This window comes from Chlamydotis macqueenii, chromosome 1 (assembly GCF_036417535.1).
Source record: "Chlamydotis macqueenii isolate bChlMac1 chromosome 1, bChlMac1.mat, whole genome shotgun sequence".
NCBI lineage: Eukaryota > Metazoa > Chordata > Aves > Otidiformes > Otididae > Chlamydotis > Chlamydotis macqueenii.
Window position 1 is genome coordinate 66,218,593 of NC_141556.1, and position 18,392 is coordinate 66,236,984.

At 39.3% G+C, this 18,392-nt stretch overlaps 1 protein-coding gene across 3 annotated transcripts in view; it reads right to left on the reverse strand.

Moving 5' to 3' along the window:
• The window catches only part of FGD4 (FYVE, RhoGEF and PH domain containing 4), a 91,109-nt gene that overhangs the window by 43,904 nt on the left and 28,813 nt on the right, over positions 1–18,392 (reverse strand). For 2 of the 3 annotated variants that reach the window (XM_086755093.1, XM_086755094.1), the window contains exon 2: positions 863–1,027. Coding sequence is in view for 1 of the 3 variants with exons in the window: in XM_086755090.1 (XP_086611216.1) it covers positions 863–1,027; positions 16,065–16,080 (181 nt within the window). In the remaining 2 variants the exon portion in view is untranslated. Of the gene's footprint in view, positions 1–862; positions 1,028–16,064; positions 16,169–18,392 lie in introns of those variants that run through there. The other variant, XM_086755090.1, reaches the window with a different exon arrangement.

The window sequence follows — 18,392 nt, forward strand, 5'->3', positions numbered from 1 at the left end:
CACTGAGCAGGATAGGATCATGATATCTGTCTTCTAAACTCACTCTTTTTTTTTTTTAACTTTTGAGATGAATGAAGTTCCTATTGCATGTCACTCCTAAAAGAAATCCATACAGAATCGCTTTGAGTTCAAGATTTCCAGAACATACTAACTCTTTGTTGTGATCTACCTCAACAGAATCATCGATATTACTGACAAGACCACATAAAAAGATGGTTTGAGGTTTAGATAGACAAAATCAACGTAGATTGACCTACTTAGAGTCTAAAAGTGAACATACTATTTATGGACAGGAATAAGGGAAACCTACTTCTACTCTGCAGACATTATTGGTCAGCTTTTACTACACAAACACAGTCACCATCTTTCCACATATTCCTGTGGGAGGGCTCCTCTTGAACTCTGCTAGAATCCTCCAATTCAAAAATACTATCACAACCTTCTAGCTCAAATACAGTAATCCTTTTGAAAACAAAGCCCTGGCAATAGTTCAAGACAAACAAGGGGCTTACACACGTTCTCCCATCTCTACCTACTAGCCACTTCTTGGGCAGAGAATGAATTTAACACTTGCTGCCTGGCAGGAAGTGCACAGCAAATTACTAGACATTTGAGATTAAAAATGTAGCTAGACCTATGTGTTTGTAATATATTAGTAAGTCCAACTTTCCTTCTGAGAACTTTTTTCAGCAAAATATTATCAGAAATTACAGATTCATAAAGCATTTACAGAATATTTTTATTTCAGTAGTAAGCTTTTACCTATTTTCTTTCTGACAAATACAGTTCTTTTAAGGTCCTCTATTTTTTTAAACTCTCAGATGAGTTAACTTCCTTAACCAAAATATTTGAGACTACTTACCTTGTGGCTTTGGATTTGAAGTTGAACGTGGGGACTGTTTGACTGGCACACTTCCATTTATTCCCTGAGCCGCTTCATTGTGTACATTCTGCTCAACAAGCCCAGTTGTGGCACTCGCTGTACAAGATCTAGACAATATTAAGGACTTTGGACAGATGCTGCTGCCTGAAAAACAAATAGGTACAAAAACCCAAGAGTTAGAACCAGGATTAAATATATATGGCAGAATGATAATAAACACATTTATCTAAAGCTAACACTTCTCTTTAGAGAAAAATAGACTACTTGTCTTCCCTTTGAAGAGTGTCTCATCCTAAAAACATGCTTTGCATTTCACTGAAATTTATTATGTTGCTTAAACATAATATAAAATATTTTTTTTAAAAAAAAAGACTTCCACCACAACTAGCCTAGGCTCTCCTATGGAAAGATTACAATCTCTAACAAACTTTTTCCTGTTTGAATTGTCACTGAGTTTCTTCAACAGAAGAATTATAGAAAAAACAGCATTTTTGTTCGGCCATTCTATTTCTGTATTCAAAGTGTTCACAAAATGCTATACATTCAAAATGTTACTATGGAAGATAGCATCCAAAAATTAGCTAAATGTATTACAACTTTTTTGTAGGAAAAGGTTCCTAAAAAAAAAGAGCAAAGCACAACCCAGCTGACACTGCTATTACATTTCTTCCTAGTAGAATGGAATTTATTCTGATTAAAAGGATCAATATGCTGCTGTTTGCCAGAAAGTTCGAAGAAAATATAAAGCAAAACATATCCAAACAATGGAAACTGTAATAAAAGCACTTCTTAGAATATGCTCATGCAATCCCAAACTGTGGGCTTTTGTTTTGGGGTGTGGATGTAATTGATCCTGTAAACAGAATAGAAAGCTTGAAATACTATAAAAGACCTTGAGATCTCTCTTAGGTCAATATTCATTCATCTCTGAATCCAAAAAATCCACAACTTTTTTGTGGGGAGGAACAAAGGAAAGCTGGAAAACCCATTTATCATTTATTGCAATGTGCCATAATTCTTTTCATTTTTAACAAAATGGGTAGAGTTTGAACATTAAATTTGTGGTTATTATTTGCCATAATTTTACCTTTGCTTGCTTGTACTAGTAAAACACAAACATGAGTGGGGGTTTGTTCGCATGTTTCCAAAAAAGCAAATCCAAAACTCAGTGAACGATTTCATAAGGCTATCCTCTGATATCTTTTGAACAACAACTGGTCTGCAGGGTCTGGACCCTTGGATCTAATCCATCTTCCTATCCCACAGCAAAATCCATCATATCAAGCCATTCCTAACAACAGCGAAGACTGCTCTTAGACTAGCAGCGGAAAGAGATGCCACAGCTATTGCACAACACTGTTTAAAGATTCTTCAATGTTTTGTGGATTCCAACAATATTTTCAAGTATTTATGTTTTATTTCTTAGAAGCTTTTTTCTTTTTCTCTTAAACACTGAAGTAGCCCTACATCAAGAAACTGTCTCTACAAAAATACAGAGACTTGCAGAGATCCATGTAGAAATCAACAACTCACCCTACCAAAGAACCAGTACTTGGATGACAATGCGCGCAGGACATCCATGGCTACAACATGGCATCTTTCCCTCTTCCACTTCATTCAATCAGCAAGAGGTCTCCTGAGAATATAAAGGTGGCTGGTCCCAGAACGATGTGAATAATCTAGTGAGGCCCACCATGTATGGAGGCTTCTCAGACATTTGTGATCTTAGTCAGAAATTCCTCAGCTCTGTTTCCTTGGGTATCACTCCATACACAAGAAGTCGTATTGTACTACAACAGTGAGAGGTCTGCCTCACACCATTCCTCAATGCCTAAGAAGGCACCTTAAGTCCCATTTCTGTCTTTCCTATGGAGGTGTGAGTATTGAAAGCTCTTAGACAAACCAAGGTGATGGGACAGGGAGTCATACCAGCAAGTCTTCCTTGTCTCCCTCAAAGAGCCAACAGGCTGAATCTTCCTCTCCTACAGAGTCTCTTACCATACTGTAGCATTTTACACTCCAATTGGGGAATCCCCAATTCAGAAAAAAAATTAAGTAAGAGTAACTCCTGCAGGATCAGTAGGATGCGTAAGTCAGGTAGGCAGCTGCACCTCGTTTAAAAAAAAAAAAAAAATCTACACTCAGATCACTCTTACAACTTTGCAATAAGGATGAAAGCATGAAGTCTTAGAGCTCTCTGAAAACTATTTTGCCTGCTGATTTGACAGCTAATATGCTTCAAAATCTCCAGCTCCCCAACTGCAGCTCATTAAGGGACACTGCTGCTGTCAATTGTTCAGGCCAAGGCTGGAAATCTCCACCAAAATGGTACCTTATTTATTAAAAGGATTCCCTAAGAAAACAAGGTACTGCTGGGGTCAGAACAGGAAGTTATTTTTCACACACCATTTTATCAAGGCACTTGCTCCTGTTTAAGGTTATCGCTCATGATTGCTTTAAGCCAAGGCAGATGCAGAGCTGCTGCTGAGAACAGGGCAGCTCTGCGGTTTGCCATTTCTCCTCCCTCCTTGTCACCATTCCCTCCAGCTTCTGACTACTCCTTCCTCTACGTCAGCACTTGTTCAACCACACAGTGAGATCAGCAGAAGAAACGATGCAGTCGAAAGCTGGAGTAAATTTTAGACCAGTTTGATCTCACGGCCACCTCAGCACTACTGCTGGCACAAGGGGAGAGCCAGGAATATGTCTGGAAGGCGACAAGACAGCTCCTCTCAACAGCAGCCCTTACTCAGATCAGCCTGAAGCAGTCATTTAAACACAAGCCCAGTCCCTCAAGTAGATATTCAGACTTGGGTTCTACTTGGTTTACATACACACACACAGAGCCTTAATACAAATCCAGCAAAACCACAAATAAACCTTTAATGCAAAAAAATCAGTCTGCCTTAAGAATGGATTTTGTTGTCAGCATCTCGTGCCCTCCACTAGATGGGCAAATATTAGTTGTGTTCAGTGTGCAAAAGCCATTTTGTAAAGCTTGTCCACCGTAACACAAAACCGCAACACAAGCAACAGGGATCTTTTGCAATTTCTTCTGGAATACACAAGCTCTGAGAGGCACGCTGATGCATGACATGCTCCGGCTTCACATGCGTAACAACTCAGCACACGGCAGGTGCAGGGAAACAGAATGTCATCAATTCATTACCGTTGCGCAATGTATTACACAAATTATTCGTCTTATCTGAAGTTGTATTTGCTAGAGATGAACATGCTATAGACATTCAATCTGTATTTCAAACTAGTAATTAAGTTAATCATGTCACATTCTCTCGTGTGTTTTGAAGAGTAATATAGCCACATCAGGATGAACAGCTTTCTCCACACGTAAAGCTGGAATGGCAAAAGGTAATGGAAATCTAGCCACACCATACTTCTATACAAAATTGAGTAGTCAAATTCTCTGGATAAAAAGCATCCTTTATCATCCCTGGAAATCTGCCCTGGCTTCTAGCCAGTGAAAAATATTACCTTCCAGGTGATGCAGACAAGGAAATTGTGGCAGAAATACAGGAATATTCACCACAGACTTGTATCTATTGTATTGTATGCAAATGTATTATAACAAAAGTCCAAAACGTGTAATTTTCAGCACATTACAAAAATACCAAATACTTGCTCCGCAACCAGCAGCACGCATTTCAGTAGGGCTGCTCAATGCTGTCCGTTTAAGTGCACAGTAACACAGTCTACCTTTTAGAAATACAATTGTTGCCCTATAAGTACAACTTAAAATCCCATTAGATTTGCAAAAAGTCAGACATGCCGCAAAAAGCTGCGGCTTTTATTGGGCTGAAGTAGATTCCCATTCTGATGATTTCTGACCTGATTCTTTTAAAGAAACAGTTGCATATTACTGCATGCCTATGCATTATAATAACTGAGACATTTTACTTGAAGTCAGAAATGCAACGCACAGCAAAATACTACCAGCCAGTTACCGTGTTCACTAGTACATGATTAATACCACCTCTTATAATCGGAGATGATTAAATACACTGAAGAGAAGAGAAAGGTGGGGAAAGATTTTTAAAAATTTAAAACAGGGGCAGGCAAGAATGTGAAAAAGAGGAGGTAACAAATAACTAACAGAAAAGAGAAATAAACACTGTAAATTTGATAAGCACTTATTTATTTTGCTTATCATCTGCAAGGAAATGAGAAGCTAGAACGCTTGCAAACATGCTTGCATCTGCAAGAACATTCGAAGCTAGGCGATGCACTATCTATTTTTTCAGAGCATTCTAATTAGAAATAACTTGGAGCCACGGATATTTAGACAAACACAATCAGCCAGCTTGAAATGCCAGTAACAAGAAAAAAAATGGCTTGCTTATATTAACAAAAGGTTAAACTAATGTCTTAGTGTTGGATAGGTCGTCCATCAGTTCCATAAGCTTTGGGAAGACAATCTCAACACCACTAGGTCTTCTGTCATATTTCTTTTCATTCTTGCTTATAGCACATAGTGCACCTATACTGTTCCAGCACTGTCTAATTTTTACTACCACTGCAATCCTATTCTTCATCATACATTCTGAATGAAAGAAATGCAGCATTTCTGGATATAACCAAGCCATAATGGTTGTGGTCTTGATGTTTTATTGCTAGATCTCTTCGTGTAAGATCAATGCAAAGCTTCACCTTTCCTACTCATCCCTGAACACACATGGAGGTGCAGCTAACAGTCTGTCTACCAAGGCATTGGTTTAGCCACCATAACCCAGCCATACAATCTCCTGATCAGTTCAGAAGAGCATCAAGTAGCACTGACACTACAAGAGACTAAGTCAACCCATCCACTTATACTCCCCAAACACTACAGGAGCTGTAGCAAAGCCAGGACAAAAGTGAGCAGCTTCTTGAGCACAAACAAAAAGGCAGAAAGTAGCCTCTCTCCCAAGCAATTACAACAACAGATTTGTTGAGGCCTAAGCAGGAAACCTAGTCATGGATTTTGCCAACAGTTGTGTCCAAATCTACCCTCAAAACTAAGTTTCCAGTAACTTGGTACCTACATCTCACAGGTTTGTCCTGTTTGTGAGAGGAACCGACATGTTACTAAGAGGCTCATACTGCTGATGCATACCCAAACACATTTGAAGAATAACTGGACTAAGTCCAAACTATCTGAGAATTAGGAGTATGGAGGAGCAGAGTAGGAAGTCCGAAGGTCCAAGTTTCTCTCATGAAAAAGAAAAATCCACCTTCCTCTAAATTCTATTAAATACTATCCTCTCAAGTTAATTACACATTTGTGTGTTTCAATATATCTTCACCTCTTCCATGACAGGGGTGACAGAGTTGTGAATGTTTTGCAGCTGTAGAATAGTACAAAAACTTCATGCTGATACTCTGTTCTGTGCAGAAGAGATCTAAAGGTTAAACATCAGGCCAACCTTTATTGTGGTGAGCCACTGCTGAAATACTGCAAGTAGTTGATAACCCAGTGCTATAAAAAGAGAAAAAAAAAACAACTTTTGCTGAAGTCAGGAGAGCTGTTTCACTGAAGAAATTAGTCATCTTCTTGCAAGAAGGTGCTGGCAAAAAAAAATAGAAGGCAAATATCAGAAGGTTTAGAATTATCTTTGAAAAGTGGAATCTTGGCAAAGTATGTAGGACATAGATCAGGTTCTATTAAAGGATTAGTTCAGATACATATGTTGCAAAATGCAAAAAATGTAGGGTTTTTTTCTTGCAAAGCTATTCTCCAGGCACACGCAAAAATATTCTAAGTTCAACAGAAGAAGGTAGACCACTTTCTGGCAATAATGAAGATACAGAGCATATAAGACTATTTCTCACTGCATGGAAGCATCCCTAGAACTACCAAACAAATATCTTTCTCTCTTTCATAGCATTTATTGCACAGAGAAAATAAATTCTCAAGTAAATATGGCAGGTATAAATTGTAGCTAGCAAAAAGTGTACTGATACTGCTCTTTTAGTTCAATGACCCCTGTGAATGCACTCACAACATTTGATGGTGAAGTTAAACAGATGAAACAATATTGAACTTAAAACTGGCAGGCCAAACACTTTCTACACAATACTTGCTAGGAACTAGAAAATACACAACTTCTGGGTAGATATGCTACCTTACATAGTAACATAGAGCAGAAGAAGTTTCCAGACTGTGGTATACATAACACTGCGCATGCGAACCACTTGCAACAACACACAGAGCAGTAATACAGAAGGAAAACTGAAACAAACTTCAGCAACTTTAACTGTACACAACACACAAAAGATATTCTAAGAAGAGAAACAATGTTGACTTTTGAAATAATTTCATTTCTGATAAACTGAGGTGGTTTATGCAGAGCATCAGTGATAGAACACTGTTCTACAATTCAAAGTAGAAATGTACCTATATCTGCTTGGTTTAAGGTAAGATGTCACTGCACTGGTTTGGTTTGTGGGTATTCATGAAACAAGCATTCTTTGTTGCCTCTCCTATGTTCTGTCAAGCTTTATGATTGTTCTGGTTGGAAGAAACCATGCATCTTTCCCACAGTAACTTTCCTTTTTAGACTGAAGGACTACTGTAGGACTAAAGACCTACAGTTTGCCAAGTTACCAGCTACAGATGCCACCACATTTAAATAGGTTGCCTGCTTCAAGATTATAAAATCTAAGCTTTACCAGGAAGCACTGAAATATTAACAAAATAAGATTTATCAATAATCTCCTGATCTTAGTCTCACTATACTGTATATCACGCAAAGTAAAGGATAGAATGATTAATTTCATATTCACTACAAATGTCCTGCCAACACTGGCTACAGCAGGCAGACTCAGTGTGCCTTAGTCTGTTGTCCTTTCTGGCTGTGATCTTTGTTCTTTTGGTTCTGATCTAATAGACATTTCCATGCAGGCAGACCTGCACATCAGCTGTGAGTCTTCGTAAAATGAGTAAGTCAGCAATTAATGGGATTATCTTTCAACATTTGTCCAAATTTTGGATTAGCACAATAATGTAACAAGCACTGCTGGTTCTGTTCCAGTAAAACAAAAAGCACTGTACAGGACTTCAAATGGCATTTTGCCAGACTGAGCCCAAATAACTATTTCTTTAGAAGTAATGAGAGTTTCTCCATGCAACATGTACCGATTACAGTACATTCCTCATCAGAGAGGGCAAATTCTGGAGTCGGGAATATGGAGACACAATATAAGGAAAGAAAAGACAAAACAAGTGAAAAAAAAAAAAAAAACAAAAAAACACCTTCAACATGTACAGTCTTTAAAATCAAAGTTCACTTGATAGAAGTCCAAGTGGTATATACTATGAATGTTAACTAGTCATGTAAAATTAAACAGAAAAAGGAACAGTGGACAGCTTTTGAAAACACTATTAAAAAAAAGGCACAGTTTTGATCCTTCTGAGGACAAAGAACAAGCACCTTTGCAGTCACCATCTTCTGCCCCTTTCCCCTGCCAGCCCGCTGCTGTCATACTGTCATCTGCAGTCTAGCAGTGCCACCGCTCATTAATCATCCAGTTTTTGGAGGCAACTGGTGGTGAAATTGATGCTGAGGCACCTTAGGGGTAGAGGAGCTGGAGGGCTGCTGTTGGCCACAGGGGTAGAATTACAGAGCACTGCTCACGAGACACATTGCGGAGGTTGCAAGTCATGTGTGACAACCTTACCCCTGGCCACTGCTCCTACACCTCACCCCCCATCAAAGGGAGGGGAGGCAGCAAGCCTTTGGGCCTTGCTACTGACTAAGCAGCTGCTTCGACTGGCAGGACTCCCAGAAACCTGCCACTGCTGCTCCCCCCGCCACAGGGCAGCAGGGCTGCTGGAGGGAGCACCCAGTGCAGTAGCTGAAGCATGCTAGCATCTCCCTTGGCTGGAAAATGCTGGTTTTGGGTAGGCTGCCAATGCACAGCTTGCAGTTTGAAAGCAGTAGCTTATGACTGAGGTCCTCTGCCAAAACCAGAGCATCTCCTCCACTAAGGTTCTTATGAGTTACCTACACTCATACACACTGGGACAACGGCTTTGCTGATGATGGTTGTTCATCCATGGGTTTCTTAAATGAATAGAGGTAAGCGCCGCTCAAGCCATGTCTCCAGAAAGAGGTATGATTGAAGAGAGAGCTCTGAGTTCTGTTTACAGGAAGCAAGGACTGCTCTTTCACATACTTAGTTCCTGTATTACAAAACATTCCCTCAAACTCGTTTTCACTTTGGTCTTTGAACATGTATTATCAAGTCCAAAAACTAAAGAGAAAATACACAATAGTGTTAATTTACATGTAGAGGCTTTTCATAGCCTGTTTTTCATTAAATAATGTCAATATCTCTTTTAGCAGCTTTGAATAATAATTTTCCTTTCTTTTTATTAAGCCTGTCTACAAGTCATAAGAGCGACCACCGTTCATGACTCTACAAGCCATGTACCACAAGCTTCATGTAGTTAAGAACCACAAGGTTACCACAAAAAAAAAAAAAAAACCAACCCACTGAAAAAGAAAATGTAGCAGCAGCTTCATCACTCCAGGAGAAGGCAGGATAAGTTGATCCTGTAATGAAAGTCAGCTACTCTGCTGTTACTGTCTTATTTCTATGCTAGGTAACTTCAGGTAATTCCTCCCTCCTTGTCAGCACAGTCTTTTGCCAGTGCCATAACACAGAATGGCAACTTTCATCTCAAGAACTGCTTCTCACATTGCCATATTTCACAAAGTCACGGGAGTGCCCTGACTACATAGGTCAACCTCTTTCCCCTGTCGTGATCATGGGAAAAATGGTGAGCTGTCACTTCTTCCCCTCCCCACTCTGTGAGCTCTTTACAGCTTCCTACGCATTTGATGAAGGAAAGGGTTGAGTAAGGTTGTGTGGCTTTTTTGAGCTCCTATTGCATTAATAGCAATTTTGATTACAAACCTCAGCACAAGCAAAGATGAACAGGACTCATCTCCACTTTTTCCTCAAACTATTTTTTTCCTTTTAGTTTTCTGTGTAGAGCTGTGTGAGCCCCTCAGCTAGTTTTTCACTGAGTTTTCAGTTGACACCAGCATATTTTGCAGAAATGGCAATCCTCATTTTCTAAATGTCCTGAGCTCCTATTTAATAAATGAGACACTCCATTTGTACAAGCAGATTCACTGATCACAGAAGAATGACTTGCCTAAGAAAAGGTTGTGGCACTGAGCCCTGTGTGTTTCTTTCACTTTATTTCTCAAGTCTTAAGACGATTTATTTTCTTCCTGTTATCATATATAAGATAAACAGCCTGACACCATGCTGGGCAGCACAGTCCAACTTCATATTAAGGAGAGCACCTTCACTACTGGGGTCACGTGAAGGAAAAATGCAGCTGATTGTATCTCACACAAACCACTGGAATGATTCAAGAGGTTATATTAACATATACTTACTATGCAAGTGCAGTGATAACTCAACGACAAAAAGACCTCTCCTCCTACAATTCATAAGCCATTATGAAATAACAGGGTGTTTAGATTTTAAACAAATACTAATAGGTTTTAAAAAAAAAAAATTATAAATTTGATCTAGCTACAAATTTCACCATTTTGCTCAGTATACACTGCTTCCGAAGAGTTCCCTAACAAGCCAGTCACTGACATTTTCATCTTCTATTCTGCCCAGTTATCTGTGCAGTCAATCCATATTAATCTCAACTCAACTTAGAGATATTGTAGAAAATATCCATATGCTTTGAGACATGAAATCAGCTACTTCTGTTGCTAAAAGGACTGCTAAGAGAAAGTATCTTTACAAACAGGATGCTAAAAAAAAAAAAAAAAAAAAACCAAACCCAACACCCAAAACCCAAACAAGAAACCCACCCCCAGACTCAAAGGAAGGGGGGGGGGGAAATAATCTTATTAAAGAAGGTTGAAACTGTATCTAATTTATTATTTCAGAAGATCTGAGCAGAAGTTGTATACATACTGATAGCATTCAAGTCATTTAAAGATATAAATACATAATATAATATACTAAAAGTGCAGAACAGCCAAAGATCCAAACAGAAGTCAATTATTCAATACAAGCCAATAAAATTAGCACTGATAAATGGAAACCGCTTCCTACATCCAACTGCTGAGGCAGCCCGTGTGTCTGGCCAGCGCCTGACAACCCGAAGCCCATCCAGCAGCCAGCTGTCACTGATAAGAGTTGGTCCACCCACTCCCCTCCCTCCTCCTGGCTGCCTGCTCCCACCACTTTCTGTGCCTCAGTGCTGGCACACGTTTAGCCCCAGGATGCAGTCTGGGAAAGCTAAGTCATCAGAAATGTAACACCACAAAAAAAAAATCCAACCGGATTCACACATTGATTCATCTGAGATGTACTGGAGCTTGGGCAAAGATGCAAATTCAGTGATAGGAAAAGGAAGACAAGACTCCCTTTCCAGAAGCAAGGAGTCACTACATAATGTTAATTCTGTTGAATCACAACTCAACAGGATTGGAGCAAACAGTAGGGAAGGAAAAGAAAAAAACAAACCAAAAAACTATTATCTAAAAATGCATGGCTTGAGATTTAAAGTAATATGCCCTAATTAAAGAACAAGCTGCAGGGTATTAACTGCACAATAATGTCACAACAGCACTACTCCCTGTTCTTTGAAAGATTATAAGCAAATATAAAATCATGAACTTGACAAAGAACAAAGTGTGGGCGGAGAGGAACACATGGTTGCTCGTCCCTTACAGCTGCACTGTGCGGCACTTCAGCTGCTCACTGGCAAATGCCTTTCCTCCCCAAAGCCAGGGGCAGGCAGCCCGCTGTCAGGCTCCCCAAGCATTTCAGTCTTCCTGCCAAGTAATTAACCACCATCATCTACCAAACACAGAAAACCAAGCAGCTCCCTGGGAATGCTCACTGCACCAAAACAGAAATATAAAGAACCCAAAGCTGGATACTTCACAAGAATTCAAGTGCTTCCTGCTTTTGACCTGGTTGGAAAAAAAAAAGGAAGAATAGCCACAAAAAGTCTAGTTTAAGTTTATTTAGGGCCTTCCTGTGAAATCATTCAAGAATAACCTTCCTTGTCCAGTCCCTTTAAAGTCTACCATAATTATGTCTGTTTTCACGTGGTCTCTTGTCCGTAAGGAACAAGAGAGATTATCACCATTTCACACTAACTAATCAGTTCAGAATCATCCTTAAACAAGGAAGTCAAACACAAGTTGCCTGGAATCCAAACGGGGAAAAATCCCCCAGCCCTAAATTGCCAGAAATGACCACTGTGCTGTCCACAGAACTCACTCCAAATTAACAGACCTGCACATCAGTACAGTTGCCTCTTGAACATCGTACAGATTGAAACAGCTTCACATTTTATGCCACGAACTGGCCAAGAGATACAAATTCAGAACAATTCTATTCTTTAGTCCTCTCTCCTCCCTTTTTCAGGCTCCCATTTAAAATACACTTTTTAAAAAAAAAAAAGCAGCAAGGGAGGGAAAAGGAACATAGCTGTATGATGAATGTAAATTGTCATTTCATAAAACTTCTTAAGTTGGAGAATTAAAATAATTTTTGATGCAGACTTGGATGAATACTTACCATACTGTTTCAAAAAGCTTAGCAGTCATACGAATATTTGAGTGTGCAAATGGATAGGAAATGCTTTTTTAAGAAAAGTCATGCAATGTAAAAATACGTTAAAACCAACAACGTTTCAGGAAGAGAAATAATTTTGTAATAGCTCAAGTTTTGTCCAACACATCAGAAGGATGTGCAACCTTTCACTTTACAAATATTTTTTAAATGAAAACATTTGAAGGCCTCAGGACAGACCAAAAAAAGGCTGCTCAAACTCAAAGCACAGCTACCCCAGACAAGAGTGAGACAGCCCCCCACTGAGAAGAGAAAGTTTTATCCCCTCCATCATTTCCCATCCCTGTAGCTCCCACTGCTTATTTCTTACCAGCTCCGACACTCATTGGGTTTCTCTCCAGGCCAGCATAACCCCTGCTCCAGCAGGCAAGCGGGCACTGGTTTTATCACAGGAGTTTTGTGCTGTGTGAGTGAGCTGAGCTCACTCGTAGATGAGACCAAAAGTCTGGGAAAGTTCCAGGGAGGAACTGGGCAGCCTTTTGGCAGCAACTGCCCACTGGATCACTCAGCTGTTCACAGAACTGCAGCCCAACAAAATGTTGCCGATTCCTATGCAATATTTACTGTTTTCCTTAGAGCCTCAGTTTTTGGCATCAGAAGAAAGAGTATCAAAATATTCATTTAAGAAAGCAGATGGCTTGCATTGTTGGGGAAGAAAGTTTTCCAAAACAAAAAGCAAATAAAATCTATGAAATTACTCTTAAAGCATAATGTTTAAGGCTAAACATTTAATTTCTTTTATAATACAAGGTTTAGCTATATTCCAATGTCTCTTGATCTTACATGACCTAAACACAGTTGTTGCCCATTCTTCTTCTTCTTTCTTTCTTTTCTTCTTTTTTTCTTTTTTTTTTTTTTTTAGTGCCAGATCATGATTGTAAGGGCTTTTTCACAAGCAAGCAAGAGCAGTCACAATGTGTTAAGTATTTTATGGCAATCTAAAGGAAAGATTGTGTTTCCTAACTGCCTACCCTTCTCACGGTCAAGAATTGCCTGTCAAACTGTAAAGGACACGCAGACACTAAATTTCCAAACCTTTAATGTCAAAGGAATTTAATCGTTTTGTTTTAGAATAATCATAAACGCAGGGACAGGGGCTAGAGAGAGGAAGAGGAGCATTCTGTAACTGTTTTGAATTTTTAGTAAAGACTCAACAAATTCACTGGGTTTACAAGCACTGACATAAACCATTAGACTGTTTGTCTCTGTTTATATAGCACCTACCAGGTAAACGACTAACATAAGGCTTGGGTGCTGCAGTCACAAAGCAAAGCCTAGTGATGGTACTAATGAAACGCACTTAATTCTCTGTTGACTTCTGGGTCACAGTATCATTGAGCCTTTCAACATGACATTGCCCGAAATCAGTTTTTCAGTGATGCCTTCACTCTATAGTGAATACTACTACTAAAAAAAAAAAAAAAAATTATCTATGAAGTTCCAGTCTTCCAAAACATCACAGCTTCAGAAAAGGTACATTCTATATGTTTTCCATATTTGTTATGGGCCTTTAGTACCTGGAAAAACTACTTTGCTCAGGCACCTGGACACACTCGAAATTGCACATTGTGACAGCAATGAATAAACGACATGTGAAATTATGCCTTCCTATAGGCACTGTCCCTTCAGCTGTGCTGTTCCCCTCTCACCCAGTCAGTACTGGAAGGATTTCTTTCTGTTTCAGATTGGAAGTGCTTCAGCAAGTGACCAACAAAGTGGTCACTCACTCCTCTCAGATACTATTTAGGAGCGTCAAGGGATATTTGTCCAGTCAATTTCACACCCATATAGACTGGAACTACTTGTTGTCACCTTTTCCATGCATACTGTTTATACTTTTATGTCTCCAGGCACCATTCTGAAAAGGTGAAGTTAGGAGGTATCTATATGCTATTTCACAGGCTGGTAGAAGCTGATCCTTTCTTACCCTTCAAGCTACGTATTTGCACCATAGTCCACTCCCGCATTACCTGTGTTCATGTAACTTCTAACTAGAGTCTGAACAAATACACTGCCTGGATAATACCACGACAGTATGACAGTATAACCTATGGCACACAGTAATGTGTTTGTACGTCACATATTTGATCTCTAAAAAAAAAAAAAAAAATTAAAAAAAAAAAAAATCAAAGATCTCAGCTTCACCACTATATTTGACATTCAGACTGCCACTATTATATGTAACTATACTGTAGGTCTCTGTAAACTAAGATAACCCAAAGTAAGCAAGAGGGAAAATGAGTTGTAATACTGAAAATAGTAGTTATGGCACCACATTGAGCTTCCTGAAAATCCATTACGGTTTTATGCTACATTTACACGAAAAGAATACGCATTACAGATCCTAGAAAACAACTCTCAAGAGCTAGATCAGTGATTTTTTTTTTTCCTACATCCACATGCGGATTCTTCTCAGGATGTAGAAAAATGATACATAAAGAGAGGGAGGAAATGTGTGATTCCCATTCTGTTAGCTGATTATCAAAATCTAAAGGGAGAAGTGCAATTTCAAACTCGATCATAAAACAGATAAAAAACCAAATGAATTATTTTAAAAGAAGTATTCTTTCTGACAAAGAAAAATGTGATGCCCACAAGCACGGAAATTGGGAGAGCTGGGGCAGAGCTATTTGCATGCATCTACTCCAAGTTCTCTAGCAAATCTCTCACACTCACTCAGACAGCAACTCCCTTCCCTCTATTTAGTCTCAGAGGGCTTTCCAGAGGCAGACCAGCATTCCGAACCCAAACCTCCCACAGATCTGTTTCATCTAGCTCTCTGTGGAAAACTTAATTCAGAATATTTACTTTCTTATATTAAGCTGTTAGGGTTGGGTAAGCCTTTTAATTTAACTTACCCTCAGCTGAACTTTTCTCAGAACTGAAAAAAGCACTCACTTACAAGCAAAGCAGTATTTTCAATAGTATTCTTAAGAATTCAGCTACAAGCATATTTGCAATGGAAAAATTCCAAGCCCTTCACTGGATGGTGCAATAAAAGAAAACATTCTTCAATTCTGGAAGCCAAATCTGTACATTAAATGTAGCATAAGCATCAACTAAATGGATTTTTGCAACATTATTTGTGAAAAGCTGAGCATAAGTCAGAAGTGTATATCTACTTCCTAAAACAATGAGAGATATAATTCTCTGAGCCAATGCTGACTTACAGAAGTGTTCTATAGAAACCTTGCAGCTGTAAACAGAGCTTGGCAAATAAGCCAGGAAGAGAAACCAGTTATAAACATCACAAAACTGATTTGCTTTTAAGAAAGTCTTGAGCTGGTGAAAGCACCAGCAAAATGAGCCAAAAGTAGCAGAGTTCTCGGTGCAGCAGATGTATCAAGCAAGAGGTTCGAGAGACTGCAAGCTCTTTCACTGAGAATAGGAAGAAAAAGCCACCAGAGCATTCCAGCCATACTGCATCACAAGGCAGCTGGATGTTCACTGGTTTATTTGCTTCAAACTAGGAAGTTTAACTCTTGGTGTCTCTGGACACAAATATGCCCCAAATCTTGAAGAGATTAAGGTTTAACAGAAGCATCCCATCCAGTCTTACCTGGTTCAGAAGACATTGTTTACAAGTGCATTCCAGTACCACCGCACGAGGAACTGATTTTGCAACAGTAATAACCCTACGACAGGCTCACGTATATCCTATTTACAAGACCTGTAAGCTGCCAGAAAGGACCTCTCATCAGACATTCAGTATATGCTGACAGTTTACATGCTGGGTCTTTCAATTACGCTACGCTCCTCCTCTTGGAAGGCAAGCCTGTTTTGAGAGGAAAAACGTAAGCATGCAAAACAGTCCCTTTAGAAAAGAGAATGAAGTCTCCTCACTATTAAAGAGGAAAAACAAAGAAATCAGCTTATGTAACCTACAAACTGCTGGAGAAAGGAGGAGGAGGAGGAGGAGGAGGAGGAGGGACTACTGTAAATTGTTTTGTCTAATGCCTCAGCTACTACAAAACTTTTCTCATTATTATCTGCATTGCTCTTTGAAACTAAAGCAGTATCAAGATTAAAGGGCAAGTTAGTACATTTTTCTGGTTGGTACTTTGTTCTCCCTTTATACTGCACAATGCTAATGTCTAATAATCTTTTTCATTGCATAATCTGTATTTAAATTTATGCCTGGAATGAACTAAATACAACACGCAGGGTACCAGAGCAGCGACCAAAATAAGTCTATTAAAGAATTGTCACAAAAATATTAGCTTATTTTGCAGATTAAAATTCACCAGAATAATTTAAATTCAATTTTAAATGGTATAAACTAGATATTGTGCTCTATGGTACAATACAAACAGATTTCAGTGAATTCTGAACAGTGAAAATGCACATTTTTTAAATCAAAAGGATTAACTGAAAAGAGAAGTTACTGCAAGTAACTTTCTTTTATTAGTCACGGCGCTCACGCCATGTGATACCCGGCTGGCACGCTTTCATGCCAGCAGGAGAAAGCAACTGGGATTTTAAATCCAGCCCTGTCAGTTTGGATAATATGAATCAGAATATAGCAGCCAGCTTGTCATTCACCGCAGCTGAAGTCATCCTAAACCACTGCTTTGGTCCAAACCACAGCTCCCTACAGCCCCTTCCACCACCGGCCACTCGTAGTCCTGACATGCAAGGCTATGTAGAAGCACGCTGCTGCAGAGCTGCTTTGAAGGACAAGTACCAAGGGTTACGGGGAATACACTTGCAAAACAATCCATTGTTATGAACAACTGTTTTTCACTGAGGAGACAGCTCTCTGGAATAGGGCAGCTAATTGTTTCCTTTCTATTACAGATGTTGAACAGAGAGGGTTTTGCCAAAAACAGTAAAAACAACTATTTTCTTCCAGTTATTTCAAAACTTTGGTGCATCTTTCTTCTTAAATGAGCAGATGCAAGTTCCACACATATGGATTTGAAATCTAAATGGAATCCATTTTTAGCACTTTGACCAAGATCTGCATGTGTTGTTTTTGTTTTGAGCATTTATTTTTAAACTGCTGGGCTAGGAAGTTGCAATTCCCCATCCTTAATACTCCTAGCAAGTGATCCCAGGTTCCTTAAAGACACATACAAATTTTAATTCACCCAGGTCATCAACGCATCATTAAAACAAAAAATAACAGTAACTGAGTTTCATAACAAGACCAAGAGAACTCCAATGCACAGGTTACGTTTCTGTTTTGAATTTTACCTCCAAGAGTTCAAAGCTTGCCCTCTTGCTTGGGCCACCACAGAAAGTAAAGCTACAAGAGAACACCTTCTCTCTCCAGAAAAGCCTTTCAGAGAAGACAAATTTTCTTCTCAGTTTCCCATATTTGAAACAAAACACTTTGCCCACCAGCCTGGTTTTTCAGCCTTTCTTCAGCCTGATATACTCTTCCTAGCTCAGAAAAAAAAACCACTGATAATGCATGTCATAGATGTACGTGACAGATTTTAAATTCAGATGGGATCAGCAATAAAGCTTTCAATTTTCACACAAACAACATAGTAGGTTGGAAAACTGTAAGACAAATGGCTACAAAATAATACAAGAAGAAATTGGTTCAGACAAGCAGCTCCAGAAATGCTAGTTACTGACCATTACAAGCAAAGAAAAGGGGGTCACCCAAGGAAAAGTAGAGGCCAGACAGGAAATCAAGTCTCCCTTTCAGGGAAACGCATATAGTAACTGCTAAAACTTTGTAACATGACGCATGTGGGAGGGATGACACTTGAGCTACCAGACTTTGCTCTCTGTCTGTCCCTGCTGCAGGGGACAAGGCAGAAAACAGGCGAGAGGTCAGAGCTTTGATCAGCCCTGAAAGGTCCACCATGGGCTGCACAGGCAACTGCTCGGCTCACAACAGCCCATGGAGAGAGTAACCGCAGCTCCACTACCA